Below are 25,054 nucleotides of genomic sequence, written 5' to 3'. Positions count from 1 at the left end.
CACAACAAAGGGGAATGGCTTCAAACTGAAAGAAGAGAGGTGTAGGTGGGTAGTGGGAAGGAATTCTTCCCTGTGAGGGTGGTGGGGCCCCAGCACAGGTTGCCCAGGGAAGCTGTGCCTATCCCTGGAAGTGTCCAAGGCTGGGTTGGACTGTGCTTGGAGCAATCTGAGATAGTGGAAGGTGTCCCTGCTCATGGCAGGGAGAAGAGGATATTGTTCCTGAAGATGTCAGAGGCTCATAAGGCTTTGAAGATTATCCAGTTAAGTGGAATGTCATTGGACAAAGAGGTGTCTGCAAGCTGGAATAAATCACTTTTCCAAATCAGGGAGGAGCATCTTCAGCAATGGAGCATCAGGAATTATAATAATGTCAGGGTGATGTTCATAGTAAAGGGTGATGGGGCAACTGAAAGAGGAAAATGCTGTAGTTTTCCCCTTGCCAACACCCACCCATCTGGACTTGTTAATGGTGTGGATTTGCAGTCCTTGCCCAATTTGTGGATGTGTTTGCATCCATTTTATCCCAAATTGCTGAAGAGAGGAATGGTTTTCTTTGTGGGATTTTCCCCACATTTAGAAAAGTAGAGGAAATCAAGCTGATTGTAGATCCCACAGGATGGATGATGAACAGCAGCCGAGTTGCTCGTAAACGGGAGGATTTGCTGCTTCCCAAGGTTCTTTTACAAGGATTATAAAGACATTTCCTAACAGGTCAGGTGTAGAGGACAAGTGCAGTAATGCAACACTGCTCATGGGTGGGAAAGGAAGGGGATTACACTGGAAGAGATTTTTCTGGGATTTGCATCTCCTGCAGGGACTGGTATTAAATGTTCAGAAGATGGGGAGGAATTTCCACTAAGAATAGTTTTGAAACAGCAACAAGTATTGATACACCCATGACAGCTTATATGAAATGCTGGTTATGATGGTGCCCCTTAGGCAAAATTTCCAAAGGTCTGATTGATCCACAGTAATCTCCCTTGGCTTTGCTCCCAAGAATCACCCTGGCTTTTTGATTTTTGCAGCTCATCATTTAGGCTCTTGCCAGTCTGGTGATTTTTTTTTTGGTGAGAGAATAAAACTGTCAGCGTCCCCTGAGCCAAATAAAAGAAGAGGCAGTGACCTGATCATAAAATGAGAAGTTTTAGAGCAGAGAATACTTCAATCTGTCAGTAATAGTGAAATATTCAGCAGCTGAAGTGTGAATCAATACCAGTTCAAGATACAGTGTAAGCGCAAATTCTTAGTACCAAGGTTAATTAGTCCAATTAGCAGGAGCAGTGATAGATTGTCCTCTAAGGGTAATATAAAAATTCAAGAACAACTCGATTTTATGGGTGGTAATTCCTTGTATAGTGTTTGCTTTGACTCAGGAAGAGATCAGGGCAGGCCTGTGGGCAGTATTATCCTAATTAGGTCACCTCCTGCATAATAGACCTTTTCAGATGAGCACTAACCCATCATTTAGCTGCAGACCAAGATAGAATGATAACTTCTTCTGGCAAGAAGGGGTGCCAATGTTCTAACAAGTGAACCTGAATTCCTTTCCAGGATCATCTCCCAGTCGGTTAGGAAAAAGAAACAAGGTGAGGTAAGAAATGCTGGGTGTTGCCCAAGTAAAATAAAAGGTGAGCGGAGATTGCAATGAGCTCAGGTTTTGACATTTTCTTTGTTTTGTTCCCTCTTCTCCCCTCATCCATAGAGGAAGATCAGAAACATGTGAGACTAGAAAGCCACAGGTATTTCTGTCTTCAGCAAATATTCCAAAGTTGGCAAAATAAAGGAGTAAGTATAAAATTATGAGACTTAGATCCCTAGCAAAGAGGGGAGAAACAAACTCAAGAGGGCATTTTTGAGGGATGAGGGACAACCTGTGAGGCAGATTGGGAATAGAAAGAATAGTGAAAAGGTCATGGAATTACAAGTAGGAGTTGCTACTTGTAGTAACTCCAGCAATCTGGTAATTGCTAAAGTGTCAAAGGAAAATTAAATTTTGCAAAAGAAGTAACAAAATATGCAAACTATGAGTGGTGCCCTTGCGGGCAGGGTAGGATGTAGAAGTTTAAGGATGAGGGACATCTCTGAGGCAAAATATTTACGTTGCCCTAAGAATATACCCCAAAGTATGTGGCTGAGGAAGGACAGAGGCAAAAGGTGAAGGCCAGGGAAGGAATTATGGCCAAATATTGGCTGTGCCACGTTTATTGCAGAGGCTGGAAGGCGGCCCAAAGCCCACAGGAAGGCCAGACAGAGGAAGGTGCTCTGAGTCTAGGCCATGGAAACACCGTGGGTGTTTTAATCCTGACTTAGGCCACTTTGTTCCTAATTAAGGTTGCAAAACCAAGTCTTAAACTTTCGAGCATGGGCACCTTTTGTGGAGTTTCTCTTCTGTGGATGCCCAGTTTCAGGCATCCACAGCATTCAGCAGTTTGTGAGCAGTGGGTACCCTGCCCTGGGCACAGAAAATGCAAGAAAAATGTTGCTTGGTCTGAAAAAAAGCCAACCCCAAACACGCAACAGTGAGAAAACAAAATGGGTTTGTTACAGGCATTTAACAATTTTGACTTGGATTATGTTATGTCTTGTGTGTACCAATATAGAGCACTTGGGAGAGGAGAATTACAGAATTTGTAACTTTAGATCAGCTTAATTTAGATCTTAAAGCCACAAAAGAGCCCCTGGGATTCTGACTTTCATGAAGCTGAAGGGTGCAAAGGGTTTATTACATAAGAATTGCAAAAAAAAAATTATATAATATGTGTTCTAATGCAATTTATTGTTCTGTGGGGAGATTCAGATGAGAAGGTTCACAGGGCTTATTACAGATCCTAATTTTAGCCCTCATTCTAATTAACATCTCGGGGTTTTATTGTTTACTCATAAAATGCAACCAAAAGCTGGGAGGGAAGGTGTGGCTTTCCCAGGTGTTTTTTTTTCCTCTTTTGCAAAGGGTGTGAAGATGGTTTTCACAGGGAAAAAAACCCTATTGATATCTGGACTAAGGAATGAAACAAAATTAATAAAATTTTTAAATATCTGAGCAAATGAAACCCCTCAAGGCAGGGTGTCCATTACAAACTTGACTCTGTCTATGAAAAAAACCCCTTGGTTTTGCTTTAGGTTTCTCTTTCCATTTCATGGGACATGGTATTCCTGGTAAGTAGCTCCATCTGAGATGCAGGGTGGTATTTCATCAACCCAGAATATACTAAAAAAGGGAAAACCTGGTCCTTTTCTTGTCCCGACTGACATGGTGCCTTATAATGTTTTTATTAAAAGCAGAAGATTACTGGATTCTTTTTCCTTTCCAAAACAAAATTTTGCCAACTGCAAAAGTTTTTTATCACTTGAAAAGATTGCAAAGATCTTTTTGAATGCAGCCTTTTCCTAAATTATGGATTCCTCATTAAATTTTGTGCTGAAGATAAAATAATTATTTTTGTTTCCTGGCTGTGTTTGGGAAGAGGCACATCATGGTCACAGAAGAGGAGTCTTGAAGGAGAGTCCATGAAATCCAGCAAGAAAAGCAGACTCTGCACAGGAATGTGTGTGCTGACTGTGTATGGATGCAGGTAATTTCCTTGGAGCCATTGTAGGGCACAGCATTCCTGAACCCTCCAAAAATAATCCTGTGATCTCCATTCCAGAGTCCCTTGAGGACAAACCCTTCAACGTATAGTTATGTTATATAAATTAGGTGGTACCTGCTCCTGATGCAGAGACATTTCAGATATCTCTGCTTTGATCCAAGATGCTGTTCCATGGCTCCAGAGCAGCCAGGACAGGGTTCAGCTCTGCTTCCAGAGAGAAGTGCAGGTGTACTTGTAGATGCTCATCCAAGGTCAAACTTTTCCAGCTTTTTCCACTGTTGACACCTAATCCTGGAAACCTGTTCAACCCAAAACTGTCTATCTTCTATTTAACAACTCTGGTGAGGCTTACACTTCATAAAATAGAGATTCTGCACGCAGTTTTGCCCAGCCCAAGCCCCACTTGGGAGATGCTCCCCCTCGCAAGACTCCATGAAAACCCTGTAAAAAAGTAAGACAGTATTACTCAGAACCTAAAGATCCTCTCTGGAGAAGAAGATTTTCTTAGAAACAAGAATCATTAATGCTGGGAAAACCTCTAAGATCGTCAACCACTTCCAAGTGTTCTGGGGTATCTCAGTACCAGATTTATTTTTGGAGCATTTATCTCCAGTGGATTAAGTGTAAGCTGTAAACATTTACGTGACAGATGATAAAAGGGCTGAGGCAGCAACTGGCAGCTGAGCACTCGCGTAGTGAGTGCCCGTCTGGAAATCTGGGAAAGTGTGTCAAGAGCTGTGCAAGGAGCCTCTGAGTCACGGGAGCAGCCCTGTGCACGTGTACCAGCTCCCGGGAGCGCAGGACACGCTTTTTGGCACGTGTGTGGGCAGTGGTTGCAGAACACCGAGTGTGGTGTAAATTCACTTTAACAGGTTTCTCAATAGTTTTTCTGGGTGAGTAGGACCATGCCTTTCACTGTCTGAGCTTTTGGAATCATTTTGGTAACCTGGATAATATAGACAAAGACAGCTTCTGCTTTCACATTGGGAAGGGATTTTAATTTAACAGAATATCAGTGGGCGTTACAGGCCCCTCTGGATGGGATCTGATGCTAAATAAATTCGGACAATAAATATTTATACACACTGTTAATACAGAGGACAATCATCTTAAGAGTTCCCAAATTTAATTCCACCAGTTTGGTGGATGCTGGCACCCACAGTGTTAACAATGAAAGTCATAGCTGCTGATTGTGTGTATAGACAGAGACATCCCATATTTGTTCACTCCAATAAATTCCTGGCTCTTTATCCTGCATCTCCTCATAGACCGAAACCAAACCCAACATTTTTATCTTTTTATCTCCTCCTTTTCAAGAAGCTGCTACATGTACAAGTCTGAATATAGGGCCATGGGAAGGGTTTTTTGTACTTTCAGCCAGCTATGGAGTAACTTGATATTTTCACATGTGCACAAAACTCCACATCTGCAGGAAATTGCGCAAAGTGTTGCATATTTTATTGCCACCACCTCAAGTACTGAACATTGATTTAGGTAAGACTGCATATGTACATAGATCCTGAACACATCATTAGCATGGACACTCTCAGCTTTTATTTAGAGCAAGATAAAGAGTTACAAAATACAATATGACAGCAGGGTAGAAATTATTCCTCCCATTCTTTTATCGCTGTCTGGTAATAGCAGCAGCCACATTTCTCTTACTTTGGGTGGTTCACCAATTGCCACATGTCAGGCACTTTTAAATGGCAGTTTGGGGCTTGACTGATTAATTTGCAAGATGCTACATGATTTGAAGAATTAGAATTGCATAATTTGGAGTTCTGTGTCAGCCAGAAAACTGCCCACTCTGTGCTTGGGAGACAGGGAAAACGCCTCACTCTGCTGAGGTGCCTTGGTCAAGAAAGTAGTTTGGCTTTTTTATCTGCCTTTATCTTTCCTTATCTTCCTGTCCTGCCTAAAGTCTGCAGTTTTATCTGTGTGTTTTCAGTCCTTCTCAGAACTGGGAACTCATACAACAAGCAGTTTTCTTGGAATCCCAGTATGTGAATTGTATGGGAAGCTCATTGTCATGAGAGATAGCTGAGACCTTCAGCTGCCCGGCTTCAGGCAGGGACTGGGCATCACTGCAGGCCACATCTGGGGTTACAGACCTAAGAAATTCAGAAACATAAATAGAACATTTGGGGCAAGGGGGAAAAGTCAGAATTTAACTCAATATTGCATTACAGAGGAGTAAGTATGGAAATACCCCACCTCTACCACCCCAGACTGTACCACGTCTGCCTGGAATTTTCCAAGGCTTGGAATTTTTGATTAAAAAAAACAACCAACCAGGATTAAGACACTGCTAGATCTCAAGTAGGGGAATATTTGATTTATATTGCTTAAATTTTTCTGCAAAATTGATGTGAGTTCATAGGAAACTTGGCATTGCCTTGTCACTGTATTTTATTGCAGCTGAGAACTCTTTACCTCTTTATTGCACGGCAGACCTTCACAATATCAGAGATGCTTAGACTTGGTTTCTGCAGGAGTAGTGCTTAAGTAAAGTTAGTTATGTCAGCATTGCCTTTAAGCATAGGTTTCTGAATTTATAGCCAAGGTTGGTGTTAATAATAATAATAATAATTATTATTATTATTATTATTATTATTGTTGTTGTTGTTGTTTTGTTGTTGTCGTCGTTGTCATAATTATCGTTATTATTGTTGTTGTTTTGTTATTATCACTATTATTATCACTATTATTACTACTGCTATTACAACAAACTGTTTTAGTGTTACAGACTGATGAATGAATTACTTGAACAATTAGGTGGTTGCATGGCCTCGGGAAGATACAAGAAACTCTGGAACCAACTGTATGCAAAGTATTATCAATACAGAAGCCAAATTAACTGGAAATAAAGAATGCTTTCTTAATGTGCTCTTTCTTTACTCTGATCTGGTGGTATTTTAATAAATTATTTAGTTAAGAAAGGCACATTAATTTAGCATGTCAGAGTCAAGAAAATTTCAAAGACCAACAACCTGAAGGGTTTGGGTGGTGATGAGGCTATTTAGAGTTAACAGGTGGTCTTCTCAAACTTCTGTCTTTGTTCCTGTTTTTGTTTAGTGGAGCAGTCAGACCTTGCAAAGGCAGCTCAGAAGGACAAGAAGGAGCAGGGCTTTTCCTCACAGGTTGTCTTTGTTCCTGTTTTTGTTTAGTGGAGCAGTCAGACCTTGCAAAGGCAGCTCAGAAGGACAAGAAGGAGGGCTTTTCCTCACAGGCGTGTCCAAGCGTCTGGAAGAGGAGGGAACTTGGGATGGGTGTGTTTGGGTGAGGAGAGCCAACCAGCCCTTGGAAGCGCAGGGAGTGGCTTGGAGTGGGGCTGTATAACGGGCAGGCCAGGATGGGCCACCCTCAGCCTGGCCACGGAGCTGGCGCTGGAGAATCCCAGCGCGGATGGCTCCACAGACTGGCCCCAGCGAGAAGGGGACGGGACCTGTTCCAGCCTTTCCACGGCTTTTCACTTGGGAAGAGATCGGGACCCACAACGGCCGCGGGCAAGGCCAGGAGCAGTGGCTGGTGGTTGACAGGAAGGTTTATGATGTCAGCCAGTTTTCCAAGAGACATCCCGGGGGCAGCCGGGTTATCAGCCACTATGCTGGGCAGGATGCCACGGTAAGAGCTGGGAAAGCAGCAGAGGAAGGTGGTTCCAGTGGCAGGGAAGGAGGACGTGGTGGGGAATCCTGTGCTTGGTCAGAGAGCAGACTGAGAAAGCAGCATGATGACCTTGGGCTGCAGGACATAAGGAAAAGTCCTACAAATATATTTGATCACAGATCTTCCAGGGATTCCTGCAAAAATCTTTGATCTAGAGGATTTATCTAAAATAATTTGGTGCTTTTTGCAGGAATAATAAATTCTAAGCAGATCTGGGAGAAATATGCTGAAAGGAGATACTGAATTTCTGACTAGGCAGAAACCTGAGCATTGGAAACATGGGCATAAACTTGTGATGTGAGAGATTTCATTCTTGTCACGACAAGACTTTCTGACTTTAAGAAAGTTGCTTAGCCTGTCTTAATTCCTCAGGTTTCAGCATGTGGAATGGGATAGCACTTCTAACTCCTGGCCCAAAATGGACCAGATCAGTTACTTTTCACATTTCATCCCTTGTACCCTGCTTGAAAATTACCTGGGCAGAAAAATACCTGGTGATCTCAGAGGAAGCAGAGGAGAAGTTTGAGTCTTGTTTGGTTTCTCCCAAGTTCACTGACCTCCAGAGCACAGGCCAGCCCAGAGATCCTGGTGCTATCTCATGCACTTTCTGCCACTGGACTTCTACAGAAAGAGTCAAGGAATGCAGAATGCATGGAATAATTTGTCCCCAAGCTATGTGCTCCCAGCTCCTGCAAGGACCTGCAGTTTACATCATTGTATTTATAGACACCCAGGGGCTTTAACCGCAGTGAATGGGTTTAAAAAATGACCTTTGATCTTACTTGCTTTTATTGTAGCAATGTTTACAATCTGATTTTACTTGATCTTAAAGGTATTTTCAAACCTCTAGGTGTAGTATATCCCTTTGAAGACAGGACCACAACAAGTAGCCAAAATTGTGGGTTCAATGTGGATTTGTTTTGCATCCTAACAACACTTTGAGTCTTGCCCTTGCTAATCCTAATAATTTTTTTTTTTTGCTTTTAAAGTGCTGCTTGTTCATATATTCTAAGAAATCCACATAGAAAAGCAGGACTGGAAGGTGTCTCAAAAAATTACTGGTGCAGGACTTTACCTAAAATCAGGATCCAGGATTTTTTTTTTCCCCCCAACAACCCTTGAATGCTCTAGAGCTCATAATAATCTATACACAGTGAGAATTTACTTCCTCTGTGGGGTTTATTTTGAAAATACAAGGCAAGATCATTGCAGAGCATTTAATTGATATCAAATGTTGTGAGTTATGTGCGTTGCAGGTGATCGTTCTTAAAGTTAATCTCTAAACTTAATAAGTTAGTAGGATGCTAATCAGGGCCCAAGACCAGGGAGGAATAAAAACAGGCAGGACTGAGAGGCTTTCAGTGATAAGAATCTGTGATACTGATCTCATGGATGGGAGTCTCTGCTTGAAAGGATTCTGGTTCCTGTTTCCAAACTGCAGTATAGGTACTTATGGATTAAGTCAGAATTCCTGGCAAGATGAACAGATATAAAAATGTGTAAAGACCTGGAGGATGAGGGGCACAGAATCACGACGGAAAGATTTCCCCAGTTTTTTGGTCTGGACAGAGTTGTTCATTTATCACTGTGACAAAGGGCCACTAGATGTCTGTAGAAAAGCTCAAATGTCCAAAAAGTCACCCTGTTCTGACTTTTTCTAGACAACATTACTCAGAGAAAGACTGTCTCCAGCCAAGAGGCTCCAAGGAAGTCCTCTGTCCTCTTCCAGGGATTTGACCCTGACCAGACCTGTGCAGAATATTTGGGTTGTGTTCATCCCTGCTGATTTTCAGAGCCAAAATCAGCAAAACCAGACTGTTCAAAATGAGGATTTTGTTCTATCTGCTCTTTCTGGAAGAAAAAAGGGTATGGCCAGCCTCTTTACCTTTCTTCTGGAAAATCCATTGAGGACATGAGCTAAAGAAGAGTTTTGATTTATCTGGAATCTCAACCTTTTTCCATTGTTTATATTTGATTTGAAACTGTGATTTGAAATGGTTCTTGGACAAGCACTTTTGTGTCCTTAGTGCTCCCACATCCCCAAAACATCAACGTGTTCTGGAAATTGGGAGGGAACTGTAAGAGACACCCAGTTTATGCTGCTGAATAAGAGGCTTCAGCATCTATTTTGTATGGCCTTAGTGTTGCACAGACAGGATTTCAAAGCCTCATCCCAAGCATGGCAGAGACACACCTCATTCCCTGCTTCTGGGTCCCATCCATAGGGCAGGGCTGCTGGCTGGAGCCTTCTAGGGACAGACTGTGCTGAAACAAGCAGAAGAAGGAACAGGTTTCCCTCTGCAAAAGGTTTTTCATCAAACCCTTTCATGTTTATTACCAGCCTCGCCCAGGGGCTTTTATGAAATCTGGGCGCTTGAAACTCCTCCAGCTTCCTTGGGCCAAGCTCCAGTCAATGGGAAAGAGTGACAGGAGAGACAAAAATGGACAAGGGGAGCAGGATTTTGTGTTATAATCCAGACTTGGGGAATGAGAGGCTCAGCTCTGGTGTTCACTCATGTGCCCTCTCTCACTCCCTCCCTTTGTGTTCCTCAGGATGCTTTTGTGGCATTCCACAATGACAAGTCCCTGGTGAGGAAGTACCTGAAATCTCTGCTGATTGGGGAGCTGGCACCAGATCAACCCAGCTTTGAGTCTAATAAAAAGGTGAGTGCCCTAGATTCCAGCCGTGGGAATGGCTCGGGGTTCAGCATGGAAGGAGAAGGAAAAACAGGAGAGGTAGCAGGAATGGCCTCTGAGGGAGCACGCCTGATGCTGTGGGTGGGCAGGAGGTGGTGATGGGCAGGCATGGAAACATGACTGTCCCAGCATCACCAAATCCACCCCTGGGAGCAAGGAATGAGCTCCCTAGCCCCAAATCCTGCTCTGTTCTCCTTGCTGGGATGTCTCAGAATCAAAGCAAAGTCTGTTGACTTCATGCTTGTTTTGGCACAGAGCCCCTACTGACAGAACATCTCCTCCAACTTCTGCGGCTGTTTTGGGGTTCCTGGCTCTGCTCTATGACATTTTCAAAGTAAATAGTGCATTAATATTCACTTTACCCACAGAAATCCCTCTTGGAGGATTTTCGTGAGCTGCGCTGCACCATTGAGAAGATGGGACTTCTGAGGCCCAATTACTTCTTCTTCTTCCTGGTCTTCCTTCACCTCCTGGTGCTGGATGCTGCATCCTGGCTCGTGCTCTGGTACTTTGGTGTATCCCTGGTGCCTTTCCTGGCTGGCATGGCATTCTTCACCACTGCCCAGGTAAACTGCTGACGGCTGCTCCATGCTGCAGACGCCCTTGGCTCTTCCAGGTGGAGAGGATTGCTCCCATCCCAGGCATTGCCTCTCCTTAGATCCCATTATCTGGCTGAAGATGACAAGCACGTTCTACGTCACAATTTTTGTTGCCTGCAGCTGATCTCATTTTGCTGACAGGCTGCTCCCTCTGGGGGTGGGGTTCTTGTGGTGTTCTTGTGGAACTGGCTCTTTCACAAGATGGGATGAGCTAATTTAATCACTTACTCCAGCAAAATGAAGGAATATTTCATTCTCACCTGCACTTTTGGCTCTCTGTTGCTTCTGTCAGATGGCTCTGTTTTTTTTTTTGTCCTTTATGAGTATCCTCTAGCCCTGAATAGTTTTCTGCTGGATTAGTAAATTCAGCCATATGAGCAAAGGATCCATTTCAGTGTGGGTGTAGGGAAGGAGGGAATAGGGATTTTTGGCACTAAGGTGGGAGAAATTGAAGGGTGTGGCAGAGGGAAGAACACAATTTTCTTATTAACACTGAATGCTTAAGTTTGCTCAGATCCCCCTGGAGCAGGTGCAAATGAGCTAATTTATTTAATTAATCTGTTTTAATTGCCTAATATCTGCTAAGGCAGATATCCCTCAAAGAGCAGTCTTGTATTTCCATGGAAATATGGAATGCAGTGAAGCCACAGACTTGCTGTGGCTGGTTACTTTGAAATTAATTATTCGTGATGGTAGCAACAGAATTCCATGCTGTGACAGTGAAGTTAATTGCAGTGATGCTTTGCTGCTTTCCCTGTAATATTCCTGATGAAACTAATATCTGGAATTGAGCAGCTCTAGTGGACAGTAGCCTGGAAGTTCCCAGCCCTGTGAGTGTCTCTTGACACATCAGGAGGAGGATGAAATTCACACTATGAAGTTACAGAGACTCACAAGGGAAATTATTGCATTGAAGCAGTTCTCTTTCCTCAGTGATCCTTTTGTCTCCCAGATCCAGATGGGCTGGTTCCAGCACGATCTGGGGCACTGCTCTGTCTTCAGGAAACCCAGGTGGAATCATCTCCTGCAGATTGTGGTGATAAACATGCTGAAGGTAGTGGTGGGAATGTTCTCTGGGGTTGATCGGGACTAAGCAATGGATGGGAGTGTCCCTAAATCCAGGCAAGGTCTCCTGTGAGGGAATTGTAGTAAACAGAGATGGGATCCTTGATATTGCTCCAGTTTGAATCCCTGGTGTTGCCCTTTTCCCCACGCAGGGGCTGCCTGCCAGCTGGTGGAACCACCTGCACAACCAGCACCACGCCAAGCCCAACTGCTTCCGCAAGGACCCCGACCTCAACATGCACCCTCTGCTCTTCAGCCTGGGAAAGACCCTCTCCATGGAGGTCTGCGAAAGCAGATTTAGTGATAGAAAGCTAGAGTGTGATATGTATCTAATATATAATAGATTGAGCCTTGTGGTTTTTAAGGTCCCTTCCAACCCAGACTATTCTAGGATTTTATGATAATTCCCGAAGCGTTCCAAGATCTGAGAGCCTCGTGTTATTGCAATGCTGAGGCACCCGCTCCTGAGAAGCAAAGGCTTAAAATCAGTGCTTAAGTAAGGGCAAGCACCTTGAAGGCAGCTCCAGGGGTGAATCAGCCCACTTGCATTAGAGAGTGGTAGTGAGTCAGATGTTCCCTCTGGATCCTCCTGGCTGCCAGAGCTGTTGGGCACCCAAATCCTTCAGCGCCGGAGGAGCTGCCGCGCACCGAACGCGAACACAGCGAATGATTTCCTAATCCTGAATTTTATGGCTCTCGTAAAAAGAGGAACTATGAATAGATCCTCCCTGCTTCCATTATGGTTTCTGAGAGCATCAGGATGGGCAAGGGCTCGTTTGCCTTTTCCTTGTAATTCCTTTTACTCACAGAGTGATGAAACGGCCTCGTTGCGAGATACACCAGCCTTTTAAAGTAATGCCTCTATCTCTTATTCCTGCTGAAGAAATTCTCCAAGGCACATGGAAAATTCCAGCTCTGTGTCCCAGACAGATTCCTGCAGAGGGAGATACAAAATGCTTATTGATAGAAAACCATTGGCTCCACTCGGGAAGGATTTTGTCAGGGATTTTGGAAAAGATCTCTTATGTAGGAGCATGAGCATCCAGAGCAGGCTGACTCTGCTCCAGTGGGTTTGATGGAGTGAAAATGTAGGAAATCAGTTCTCATGTCTTCCTGCTCTTTAGCAGGATCAGTGTTAGGCACACTATGGATAGGCAAAGTGGATTTCAGGGGTTTTGTTTTATCCAGTTTATTTGCTTCAGTGTTGATCCAGTGCAGACTGGAGCTCTGGAAGTAGTTTGCTTTAGCTCCTTATTATTTTGTCTTTTGAAGAATTATATTCACAAAAGTTTGGGGTGATATTAAGAAACTTTTGTGCAATTGGTGAAAAATTACAAGGCGAAGAAATAAACTTAATTGTGCTTTTTGTGAATATTTCAGTATCTTTTCATTTTTCAGCTTGGAAAGCAGAAGAAGAAGTTCATGCCTTACAATTACCAGCACAAGTATTTCATTTGTGAGTATCCCCTAAAACCATGAGTGCATCTTCTCCCCCACAAAATAAGAGTTTTTAAAGATATTCCTATTGAAGTGAAAGCTCCAGAAAGCTTTCTTCACGTTAAAGAAGTTCCCCTGTGGAGGAATTGCCCCTTAAGTCTCTGTTTGGGTTATGAGATGTAGATGGGGGTGTATCAAACAGATACAGGAATGAGGAAGAAATTGTGAAGTGATGAGAAGAAAAGAGGAAGAGATTATGTGGGTGGGTGGAGGTTAATATGAGTGAAAGACAGCAATTTTTCTGCCACTGGAAAGAAGAATCATTTTTATGATGCAGTGAAACTAAAGTATCTCTCTTTTTCTGTTCTGTCCTTCAGTGCTGGCCCCACTCGCCATCATACCCTTCTTCCAGCTGTCAACAATTTACTTTGCAATCAAGAGGAAAAAGTGGTTGGTAAGCACTACTTCCCTGTCTGGAAAACTCCAAAAATGTCACTGTATCCTCCTTTACCTCCTATTGGTCAGGTGGTTGGGGGGTAAGAGAGAAAAAGGATAGAGAAGGATGATTCTAGGCTTGCTGCAGCAAGAGAAAATAGTTTCAAAGAGGCTTTTTAGCCTTTTAGCAGATAAATAAAAGTTACCAGGAAATTCCCAGACCCAGAGTGTGATGGCAGAGCTGTTGTCTGCAGTTATTGTTGGTTAAGTAGGAATATTTCAGGGACACACCCACCTTATACAGAGTGGAGCATACTCCTGATAAATCAGAAATTTGCATATCAGAACATTTTTTAAGCTGCAGGTCAAGAAAAAGGGAGAGGATGGGGTGGAGGCATTTCATCAACAAAGGCTGATTTTCATACTGATTTGTTTGGGTGTTGTTTTTTGGGTTTTTTTTTTGTTTTTTTTTTTCAGGACCTGATATTGGTTGTGATTTTCAATATCCGAGTCTGCCTCATGTATGTTCCTTTAATGGGATTTAAAACCTTCATGATATACTACTGGCTGTCCAGGTAACTCAGAGCACACCCAAAGTCCCATAATTAATATTTGTAATCAATATTGAGCTTCAAAAGAAAGAAATGAAAACTAAACCTACGATTTTCTCAGAATTAAATAGTCCAGAAGAAACAGTTTAACTTCAGTGGGAGTGGTGGCTGCTCAGGGGCATCTGCATCTAAAACTTGAGTGGTTCTGAAACTCCAAAAGTGCTTTTTCACTTAAGAGGAGACTTAGCCAAGTGTTTTAGTGTTAAATTTGGATGGGATTAGAGATATGACAAGAGTTTCTGGATTTATCTGCCCAGGTACCTTGAGAGTAACTGGTTCATTTGGGTGTCCCAGATGAACCACATCCCAATGGACATTGATTATGACCAGAACAAAGACTGGGTGTCTACTCAGGTGAGAAACTCCTTTCTTCTGGAATACTGGGCCTGCTGGTCTAAATTATAGAAGAAAAACAATGTTGTTATTCTCTTACATTTACTGTTAATGAGGTTTGCCCTTCCATTCATTAGATAAACCTTTCTGTGATAATTCAAGCCATTTAAAATTTTACTTGAAAACCAAGAAATCTAGATTTGAAAAATCCTGTTTTTTCACTGAAAGGCCTTGACATATTTTTCACAGCCCTTTCCCCTTCCTATTATAGAAAAGTACTGGTGGTATAATAGCCAATTTCCTTTTTAAGCCAAGTAAAGGGAAGCAATGTGGAATACCTTTATTTTTACCCTACAACTTGCAAGTTTACTACAGATAAATCTGACAAAATTGCCTGATACAAAAGAATATGCAAATAGAGCTTTGCTCACATCTATCCTGCCTCCAGCAGTATAATCCCACATAGTGGGTTTGCAGCAGTTTCCTGTTTTATCAAGGATGAAAAACTCAGCTTGGTTAGTCCAGACTGTGTTTAATTCCTCAGGGCAATGATGGCTTAATCCCTGACTTTGTCTTGATTTTTATGCTAGATAAGGGTGGGCAGTGATTGCTGGGGGTTCAATTGTTGGACTTGCAGGAAAATAAAATTGAAATAATCTGGGGGTTTTGGTTTTTTTCCCTCCCAGCTCCACGCAACCTGCAACGTGAACCAGTCTATGTTCAATGACTGGTTCACTGGGCACCTGAACTTCCAAATTGAGCATCAGTGAGTATCATCCTGGGGCAAAAAATGGGAATAATCTGGGGCAGGGGGTTATTTTGAAGAGGGAGAAAGCCAAGCCTTGCAATAACTCTCCCTCGTCCCATTGTGCAGCCTGTTCCCGACAATGCCTCGGCACAACTACTGCAAAGTGGCTCCCCTGGTGAAAAGCCTCTGTGACAAGCACGGCATTGAGTACAAAAGCAAGACTTTGCTGACAGCCTTTGTAGATATTTTGCAGTAAGTATCAATTACCAAGATGATTTTGCTCTGTGATGGCAGGTAAGAGACACCCAGGCAGCCATTTCAAATCAATGTCCATGGAGAGATCAAACCTAGAGTTTATTTAGACTTTTCTAAAGTTTTAAAGTTTCAAAGCTTGTTTTTCTCTTCCTTAAATCTTCCCAGCTAATTGACAGCAGTCAGACTTTGCTGTGAGGTGTCCATGCAATTTAAAATCCATTTTTTTTCCTTTTATTTCTTTAACTACAGTTAGCCTTCCACAAAGCTGAACTCTGTCTCTTCCTAAGTGATTTTTTCCCTTCTGCTCCTGCAGTTCCCTGAAGGATTCTGGGGAGCACTGGCTGGAAGCATATCTGCATGGATAGAAACTGGCAACTCTTCAATGGAATCCCTTCACCCACAAATGCTGCCAAAAGCCAGGACACATCCCTGTGCATGTCCTCAAGCATGGGAACTCAGGAGCTGGGCAAAGTTAATTTCAGTAAGAATGAAATGGGAAAGTGGCTTCAAGATACATTTTTACCTTGTTTCCAACCATGAATCTCTGTTTTTTCCTGCTCTCAATCTCAGAATTCAGAGATGGGCTTTTAAACTTGGGGAGAAGTAGCTCTTGAATCAGCTTGACCAGTTTGACTTTATTGGAAGTGCCAGCTCCTTGCTTATGGAAGAAGTTTGAAAGGAAATTCTTCTCCGAGTCATAGAATCCTGGAATGGTTTGGGTTGGAAGGGACCTTAAAGATCATCTTGCTCCACCCCCTGCCATGGGCTGGGACACCTGCCACCAGACCAGGTTGCTCCAAGCCTTGTCCCTGGCCTTGAGCAGTTCCAGGGATGAGACATCCACAGCATCCCTGGGAAACCTGCTCCAGTGCCTCACAATAAAGAATTTCTTCCTAATATCCAATCTCCACTCACGCTCTGTCAATTCAAAGCTGTTGTCCCTACAAGTCCTGATAAAGACTGTCCATCTTTCTAACAAGCCTCTTTCAGTACTAAGGTCTCCTTTGTGTTCTTGGCTCAGTGGATCAGTGAAAAAATGCAGGAGAAGTGCAGGAAGTCAGGAGGCATTAGGCCAGAGGGATTTTTTTTTTTTTAATTTTCTTGAACAGATCAAATAGATGTACAAAGAACAAGGTGGCCTCTGAGGCGTGTCCCCATTGCTTCTGGTCACCTTGCTGTGACTGGTAAGGGTTCTAACAGGTTCTGTTCCTGGATTGCATGGGCAGGCAGATCAGCTGGGGGCTGCTGACACCTACAGTAGCCAGTGTGAACACAGTTTGTATGGCATATGTGGTATCTGAAGGCAAAAATACATGTCTGAGTTCTAACTGAGTGCTGACTGTGCTGTCAGATTGGATTTCTGGTGCAGACCAGCTTTGAATCAGGCTGAGAAGACAAAGCACTGAGGAGTAGGTCCAGATTTCAAGGGTATTTAAGGTACTCCTGCTTTTATATATATATATATATATATTTCATTTTATCTAAAAGTTTACCTCTTGGTCACTTAGTACAATTAGTTTTATGAGAGAATTATGAATAAAGTTCTTGGTCATGATTTTTAGATTGAAGTCATAGCCTGTTTTAGAAGGAGCTCTGATTTATCCTGATGATTTTGAAAAGGAATTATGATTCAATGACATTTCCTAATGCCACTTAGAGCAAATATATTCCATTATGGGACTGTCAGAACCCATGTAGTACTGTACCCACCTCACTGACCCAAAACTAGAAAGGTTTTTGTGGCAAGAACCTGTAGTTGCAAATAAAGAGATAATTTGCCCATAAAAGCAAAGGCCACATGGTTCCTCTCCTCTGCCTTCATACCCAGAACTTTCAGTGGGTAAATCACCCACAGGAGGAAGATGTGGGAGATTTAAAAGCAGCTCACCTGTGTTGCAATTTTCAGACACCAACACCCCTCTCCTGGCTAACAAGATCAAGCCCAGCAAACAAAGCAGAAGGAGTTTGGAGTTTTTATTTTTGCCTTTGTTTTTTTCCAGAACATCTCTGTTTCTTCTTTTTTAGTTATATTTTTGTGTGCAGGTGCAGGTACAAATAACACTGCGCTGGATAGACCATGAGAATGGCTGACAGATGTCTTTGAAAAGGGTCCTGTTTAAAAAAGTAGTTGTTAAAAAGTGTTTAAAATGTAGTTTGGAAATCCCTGCTAACTGGTCCTTACAGCAATTAAGTGTTCCCAAATGCAGGGCTGGTTATTATGGTGATATCCATAATTATTTCCAAAAGCAGAAAAATTATATAATTATTTAAGGGATAATACTGTCTTAAAATGAATGCAGGGATATCATGGTGCTACATAAAGACATTTTAAAATTGCTGTCCTGCTGAAAGTAATATAAATATTAAGGATTCCTCCTTTTTTTTTTTACCAGTGAGACTTGAAAGCTGTGCTGATCCTGTGAAATCGATACAAGGCTGAATCAAAAGGGTTCTTTGTGGTGTCAGTCTCATAAATTAAACTGATCACTTGTACTGTTTAATTAGAATTCTGCTTATTTGAATGTCATTATTATTGATTCTTTTTTCAATCTGGTTTTAATTAAAACATTTCTGTTTCTATTTGTCTCAGCAGGCTGCTCAGTGTTGATAATAATTTCTTTATCTTTTTAATAAAGGTTATTCACAGTGGAGCTGGTTTACCTTGGTTAAATTCTAACATGGTTTACAAAGTCCAAGGGGTCAGGTGAGAACTTTAATATTCCCTGAAAGACAATATTTGCCATCTGAAATACCTGGAAGAGACAAGGAAATTAGGGAGATGCTTTGCAGAATCCTCCTGGCTGCTGGAGTTTGTGCTGAGATGCTGCTGGAAGTGGTTTCCTGTATCCAGGTAGAGCAAAAGCTCTTTCCTATATTTTTGTTCTTCCCTCAGGTCCCAGATTTAGGGATGCAGTTGGATAAGATGCTTTGGGTGGAATCTGATGAAGAGGATTTAGAAATGGATAGAACAATTCCTGCTCTGTGTGGCAGCATCTCAGTCCAGCACCTCTTTTCCTGAGTTTAAAATTATTCTTTAGGCACTGATTCCTCTTACCAATCACCCCTGCAATAAAACCTCCTCCAGTTTTATTGCCTAAAAACTTTTCAGCGATTGTTTGGAGGGCAACTTGTAGCCTGACTTGAAGGAAATTGCAGTTTGTGAGTCCATAAAGAGAGAGCCGGCCAGAAACAGAGGTTGTATTTACGCTGAACTCCAAATAAACAGGTGACTCTATTCCAGCTTGCCACCTAAAATGCCTTTTCCTCAGGTGCTGCCCACAGAAGGTGTGTTCTACTATTACTCCTCAGCCCAAAGTGCTGAGCTGTGCTCCCCTGCAAGTACAGAGCTGCCTCTGCCTGAGCAATTTTCCTCTTATCTTCCACCCAAGGGTGGGGTGTGCTTGGTTTTCCTGGCTGCCATCCTCCTCAGGGACCTCATCCCATGGGCATGCTTGGATCACACTCTTAAAGGCAGGACTGTGCTTTCCAGAGGATACTTATGGCTGTTTTCTCTCAAAAATGTGTCTGGGAGAAGCAATGCTGCATCCTTTGTAACTAAACTTACAAGAGCAATGTGATACCTGAGGTTTCATCTTAGGCCGTGGCCCTTCAGATCAACTTGTCCCTCAGAAATTCCTCACCTCCTCCAGGGATTGTAATATAATATTAATTCTTTCACTCTGCTTCAAGTCTTCTTAACTGGTGAATGGTGAGGATGTTCCTCACTTAAACTCTTGGCCTCCCAAGGGTATTTTTCTATTTTCTCAGAATAATATAAATACATCTTCCTTATATCCTCTTATTCTTGGTGATAGATGAGGAAAAATCAAGTGTAATAATCTTTATTGATTTGTCTGGTCACTAAAGTCAATCCAGTGTGAAAAAAAATCCCTAAAAGGTCTCTATTCTCTCTTGGAAGTAACACCTGAAAACATATAAAAATAGATGTGAAAATACACCTTTTAGGGATGGTTTAGGTTCTGGAAATGGTCTGGAACTCTCTCTACTGACTGTGCCATCCTTACAAATATTTACCACTCAAGTCTCATTTACCCTGTCTGTGTATCTTATCTGCAGGGTGGTTATGCTTAGAAGGGTAAATATGTTTATATTTGAGATTTTGATTTTGTGGGTTTTTTTTTTCCATTCTAAAAAAATCCATGCTCAGCCACCATGCTATCTTTTTGTGCCAATTAATCCAGTTTATTGATTGAAGGTGTTGGCACAAAAGTGCCCACTGGAGATGTTGCTGTGATGGGTTAGAAGAAATTCAGTTTAAATGTATTAATGAAATAAAAACAAAGGCATTTTTAAATACTATCTCCTGCTTTTGGGGGGTTTTAATAGCATATAACACCTGAAAAAGCCAGCAAGAACATCCAGAATCCAGTCCTGTTTAGGAGACTATTGAGCAAGAACAAGCTAATTATGCAAATAGAGCCCATATTCCCTGCAAGAATTGCTGCACACAGCAATCTGTGTGACCTTCATTTTCACTCTGACTCATAATTCCACTTTTGGGAGCAGAACTGTGAACCAGTGGGATCCCAGTCAGTTAAGGGCTGGGGTTTGCTTACGTGGGCTTTTCTACCCATTTACAACTTGTTGGATCTGTCAGCTTTGGTTCATGGTCTCTGGGATATCCAGAACAACAAACAGGCAGGAGAGGGCAAAAGAGAGACCACATCAGATCACAGCATTATCCCAGTGCCCAAAAGTGGAGGCCTGAAGAAGGAAATAAACCCAGCTTCAATAGGAATTAATTAGTGTTTATTTTATTATCCTACATGGGCTGAATCCACAGGGACTTATCCCATGTGGGAAGAGGCAGCTCTGATTTTTAAAGGGTAGCTCTTCTCAGGAATTACTCATTCCACTTCCACTGATTTATTAGGACCTTTGGAATTGCATCATCACGCCAGAGGTCCCAAATATTCACGTAACCTTCTTCTGTTCCTCTGGAATGATGAAATAGCCTAAAACCCTTTGACCTGTTGCAACAGTGGGTTTACCAGGCTTTGGCTCCTCATGAAGCTGAAAGAGGATTTGTCTTTCTTATTTTTGTCTTTATTTTCTTGTTGACGTGGCTGTTAGATCTATGCACACCATGACCAAAAAAAAAAAAAAACAAATAAAAAACTCCACACCAAACCCAAACTCCACATAAAAATTATATATTAAAATATCTGTGCCATAAAAAAACAAAACAAAATGAAACTTCAAACTAAGATTCCCTGCATACTTTGTGTTATGTTAGGGAGAGAGGAGCCAATCAATTTTGGAATGTACTACCTGGGCTTTTTTTCAGGGAAATAGATGGGATACAAACTCCAGCTGGGATTTTCTGATGCTGTGTTTCAACACCCCATTCAGCTCCAGTTTGCTGAATCAGAAATCCACCAGCAATGAGCAAAGTAAAGCAGGCAGGGACTACCCAGCAAAATGCTCATTAAAATTATTTAACTATCATCTGTGGGACATGAGCTAAAAGTGTGATATTGCAGCATACAAAATTTGCTCAGTATAAATGGTGGTGATGTAAGATTTTTAACCCTAGGATTGAAGTTGCAGGCTTTGGGTGTGTGAGAATGAAAGAGATGCTCTCAGGGTAGTTTTAAATCCCCTTTTATTAATTTACTTCTCCTTTTTATTGCTCCCACCAACTCTTAAATGAAAAAATCCCTTGAGTAAGAAGGTGAGACGTGCTGACAGCCAGCGAGGTGAGAGAAAACTCTGCCAATGTGACCATCCACCCAACAGTCCTGAATTCTGTGGTCTCTGGAATGAGGTGAAATCCAGTAGTGCCTAAGAATGTGGTAGAAAAAGTACTGGCTCAAATAAGGTATTCTTGAGGCAGTAATTTACAGTTTGAGCACCTCTCTGAAATGTGTCCCCTCCAATGAAAAATCTCCACTCCTTTTTGTCCCTTTAATCCTTTTAATTCCCTGCAGCATGGCCCTGAGTTCCTCATTTTGACTGCTTATATTTGAAAATAGTTGATGATGAAAGGCCCTGTGTTATATCTTTAACCAGCATCCCCTTTTTTTTCAGTATAAACTCTTAATTTGCATCCTTGCTACACTCCCCAGTGCAAAATCTGAATATCCCTGGATAGTCTCACTGCCTGTGTGAGTTATCTCACCACCTCCATCTCTCCCTAGTAACACCTCGGGAAGGGATTTACCTCTCAGCTACTCTCTCCAGTTTTGTACTCTGTCCAGTTTTGTCCTCTCCTGAGATTCTGCCACTCTTTCTTCCCCCACAAAGCTGGTTTGAAATAAATAATGGAAGTGGGGGGGTCGGGATATCCAGAGTAATATGTGGAATTAGGCAGCTGTGCTCAATAAAATCTGCTGGTATTTCTTACCACCAGTACACCCAGTGACTTACAGAGCAGAGGATGACAGATCCCAGCTAATGTCCTGCAAATTTATTGTCAGTGTGCCAAGATAACAGATATCATGTCAACAAATCCAAGCAGTTGGCTTTCCCAGGGAGCTGCACAAGATCCCAGTTGTCTGTCCTTGTATTCTGGTGCCTTTCAGGCCTTGATCAGCACCAACTGTAGTGCTGTTATGTAGCCAGGGTCTCACAGCCCTCACAGGGAAGAATTTCTTCCCAATATCCAATCCAAACCCACCCTCTGGCAATTTGAAGCCATTCCCCAGTGTCCTGGGAAATAAAAACATTTCATTTTTCTCTTAATGAAAACATGGCTTTGGAAAAAAAAAAATCTATGGACTATAATTTGCTTTGGTGCTGTTTCTTCAGGGCTGCAATCCCTGTGGAACAGAAGATTCCTGGAAAAGGAATTCTCTCTTGACTAACAAACTCTTAAACATGACCTCAGATATTAAAAGCAAGTTTGAGGCACAGCTGCCTCCTTCATGCAGTGTTTTATTATCTGCTGTCTCTCTTCAGTTGCATGAACCAGGGTGTGCCTGGTGTTCTTGTCTGAATCTGTTCACAGCAAGATAATCCCTCTTGTCTCTGCAAAGAAAAACTTTTAACAAGTTTCCCACTGGGAGACCTGGAACCTGGCAAGGCCAGAACTCATCTCTGAGCTCAACTTGGCCTCTGGGTCGCTGCTTGACACTTTTAGCATCATTCCCACCTGGAACTGGGAGTAAGCCTTGCCTGCTCCAGGTGCACTGATGCTTACTAAAGCTGAATATTGGCTGCAGCCATGTGCTCCCTCCACTGGTAAATGCATCCAGGTGGCCATGGAATATATGTCAGGATTATACTTTGCATTTTCTAAATTGAAAATGTGAAATCACTGATTTTAGAGTGTAATCCTCTGTTATTGAGGGTATTTTACCTCAATTCCGGGGTCAGCAGTTCCCCTTATGACTTGAAATTAAATTAAAACTTCTAAAAATTTTATTTTCCAGATTATTTCAAAGGAGTGTTTGACTGAATATGGATCTGGAGAAAACCACTGTGATTTTCTTCACTCCCCAGGGAGAGATGGCTGAGTTTCTAATTGATTGATATTTGGACAGCTAAGGAGAAGAAGGTTAGAGAGCCTCGAGAATTTAATCAGCTGGAGGAGTTCTCAAGGGGGGAAAAAAAAAAAAAAACGGGGAAAAGATGAGGAAACATGATTCAAGTTTGCCTCCCTGTGGCAGAATCCCGCTGTTGCACCTGGAAATGGGCCAGTTTTTCCTTTTCCTTGGATGAATTCCTCCCTGGAACAGCTGCTGTGAATAACACAGAAATGTGCTCCAAATCACAATAACAAATGACAATATTAAAAAACCCTTAAATATAGTTGCTGTGAATAATACGGAAATGTTCTCCAAATCACAATAACAAATGACAATATTAAAAACCCCTTAAGTATAGCTGCTGTGAATAGCACAGAAATGTTATCCAAATCACTATAACAAATGACAATATAAAAAAACCCCTTAAGTATAGCTGCTGTGAATAGCACAGTAATGTTATCCAAATCACTATAAAAAATGACAACATTAAAAAAATCTTTCTCCTGGGTTACATTTGTATTAGGTGTATTTGATAATGAAAAGGTGGTACAATTGTAACAATTACTTTATAGCAGCTTTGCAGCTGGAGCTATTCAATCAAAGCTCTGCTCTGGGAGTAAAAGAATCCAAATTATCTCCAGACAAGAATTCCAACTTTTAAGTAGCTCACAAAAGAAAGGGGAAAAAAATGAGATGATAGCTCTAAATTTTATTTTTTTTTTTGCTAGGTTATTTTGAAATAATAGTAGATTTAGAAGCTAGGACTACACAGGACTTAAAATTCACAAATTTCATCCCAAACCTGTACGTTTTAGAGGAGACATTCCATCTCCTGAACAAGAAGGATCATTGCCCACATGAAATTTCCCAGTGTGAAAATTTGGCTCGCTTGTTTTGCCACCGAATCATGAAGGTTTATTTACAAAGGAGAGGCCTTGTCTGCCTGCAGCCACGACCGGCAGGTTCAGCCCATGGCCTCACTTTTAGCGCTGCTCTTCCCCGTGATGTGCAGGCCTGCTCCTCAGCACCTGCTTTGTGGGGACACCTCTGGATGCTGTGAGGCTCTGCCGGTGTCCAGGAGGACAAATGGCACCTCTGAGGTGATTTGCTACCACAGGAAGTGTTTGCTACCAATTTTTTGGCGCCTCGTTTTCTGAGGGGGAGAGCCTCGGAGTTTGGATGACAGGTCAGAGTCCTTGAGTTCCCTTCTCCTCCTAAACTTCTTCCCCAAGGAAAGGAGCACAGGAAGGGAGCACATAGCGTCTCAAAAAGCCTTTTCTTTCAATCCATCTTATAAAAAATAGAAGGGGATGTGGTCTTTCCATTGCTCGCTCCCTGTGAGAGACCAGCAGTGGCTGGGCCTGACTCAGCCTTGCATGGTTAAACTCATTCCTTTGCTTCCCTCAGCAGCTCCCAAAACCCTTTCATGCCTTTTCCAACGGGAAATTTAATTTCATTGTGTCCCTGATATAACCCCTAAAGGTGCAAATTAATTACTGAGCCTGCTGTCCTTTAATTAATTACCTAACTGTTGTCCCAGGACAGGGGAGATCCTTCATCCCACTACATTAAAGGTTGTATTTCCAGATCCATGTTAGCCTGGGATAATCCTGGCTGCTCTCAAAATTTCTGTTCCATGCCCAAAGCACAGGACCTGGGGTGTGTGGGGTGCTTTGGGGCCTCCTCAGGTTTGCAGTCTGTGATCAATCAGGACATGAACAAAGGTTATGGGTTCAGCTGCTCAGGGCTAAGATTATCCAATTAGTACTTGAGAAGTATCCCACAGGCACAGCCCAAGGCCTCTGTTTGTCTCATCAAGGATTAGGAGCAATTAGGGGAAGTCAAATGCAATACTGGCACAATATCCGTTAATATCCATCTTGCTGGGCTGGAGCAAAAGGATTTATAATGCAATTTCCTTCCAAGGATAACCCTCCAGGTGGCTCATGGAACACCTAAAGAAGATCCCATGCTAGAAGAACAAAGCATAACAACCAGTTAATCTATGGAACAGTAATCCATAAATCCAAATAAAGGTCTAGTCTCTTAATGGACTTGTCTCAGTTAGGATTCCTCAGTTCAAGGATGTAGAACTGAGAGGAGAAGGAGTGCACAGGAAAATTCA

The 25,054-nt window shown here is 42.3% G+C and overlaps 1 protein-coding gene across 2 annotated transcripts; it reads left to right on the top strand.

The window, feature by feature from the left end:
* Positions 1-99: 99 nt before the first annotated feature.
* On the top strand, positions 100-17,973 carry LOC120499563 (acyl-CoA (8-3)-desaturase-like). 2 transcript variants are annotated; one of them, XM_039703412.1, is made up of 12 exons: positions 100-3,572; positions 9,813-9,923; positions 10,325-10,522; positions 11,508-11,609; positions 11,773-11,901; positions 13,019-13,076; positions 13,435-13,511; positions 13,970-14,067; positions 14,361-14,457; positions 15,123-15,202; positions 15,311-15,436; positions 15,753-17,973. In XM_039703412.1, the coding sequence occupies exons 1-12, from the start codon at positions 3,567-3,569 to the stop codon at positions 15,802-15,804; spliced, it is 1,134 nt and encodes a 377-aa protein (XP_039559346.1). In that variant the 5' UTR covers positions 100-3,566; the 3' UTR covers positions 15,805-17,973. The 2 variants fall into 2 exon arrangements, with proteins under 2 accessions (XP_039559346.1, XP_039559345.1); XM_039703411.1 differs by lacking the exon at positions 100-3,572 and adding an exon at positions 6,805-7,217.
* Positions 17,974-25,054: the final 7,081 nt, after the last annotated feature.

Source organism: Passer montanus, unplaced genomic scaffold (genome assembly GCF_014805655.1).
Source record: "Passer montanus isolate IOZ18808 unplaced genomic scaffold, ASM1480565v1 scaffold163, whole genome shotgun sequence".
Taxonomy (NCBI): Eukaryota; Metazoa; Chordata; class Aves; order Passeriformes; family Passeridae; genus Passer; species Passer montanus.
The sequence above is the reverse complement of the archived record's forward strand: the minus strand, read 5'-3'. Positions and strand labels throughout refer to the sequence as shown.

Bases quoted from the DNA above. Each gene is read 5' to 3' on its own strand.
- LOC120499563 (XM_039703411.1), top strand. From the start codon at position 6,999: ATGGCTCCACAGACTGGCCCCAGCGAGAAGGGGACGGGACCTGTTCCA. The intron at 9,924-10,324 runs GTGAGTGCCCTA...CTTTACCCACAG, and splicing joins GCTTTGAGTCTAATAAAAAG to AAATCCCTCTTGGAGGATTT. The intron at 11,902-13,018 runs GTCTGCGAAAGC...TTCATTTTTCAG, and splicing joins GAAAGACCCTCTCCATGGAG to CTTGGAAAGCAGAAGAAGAA.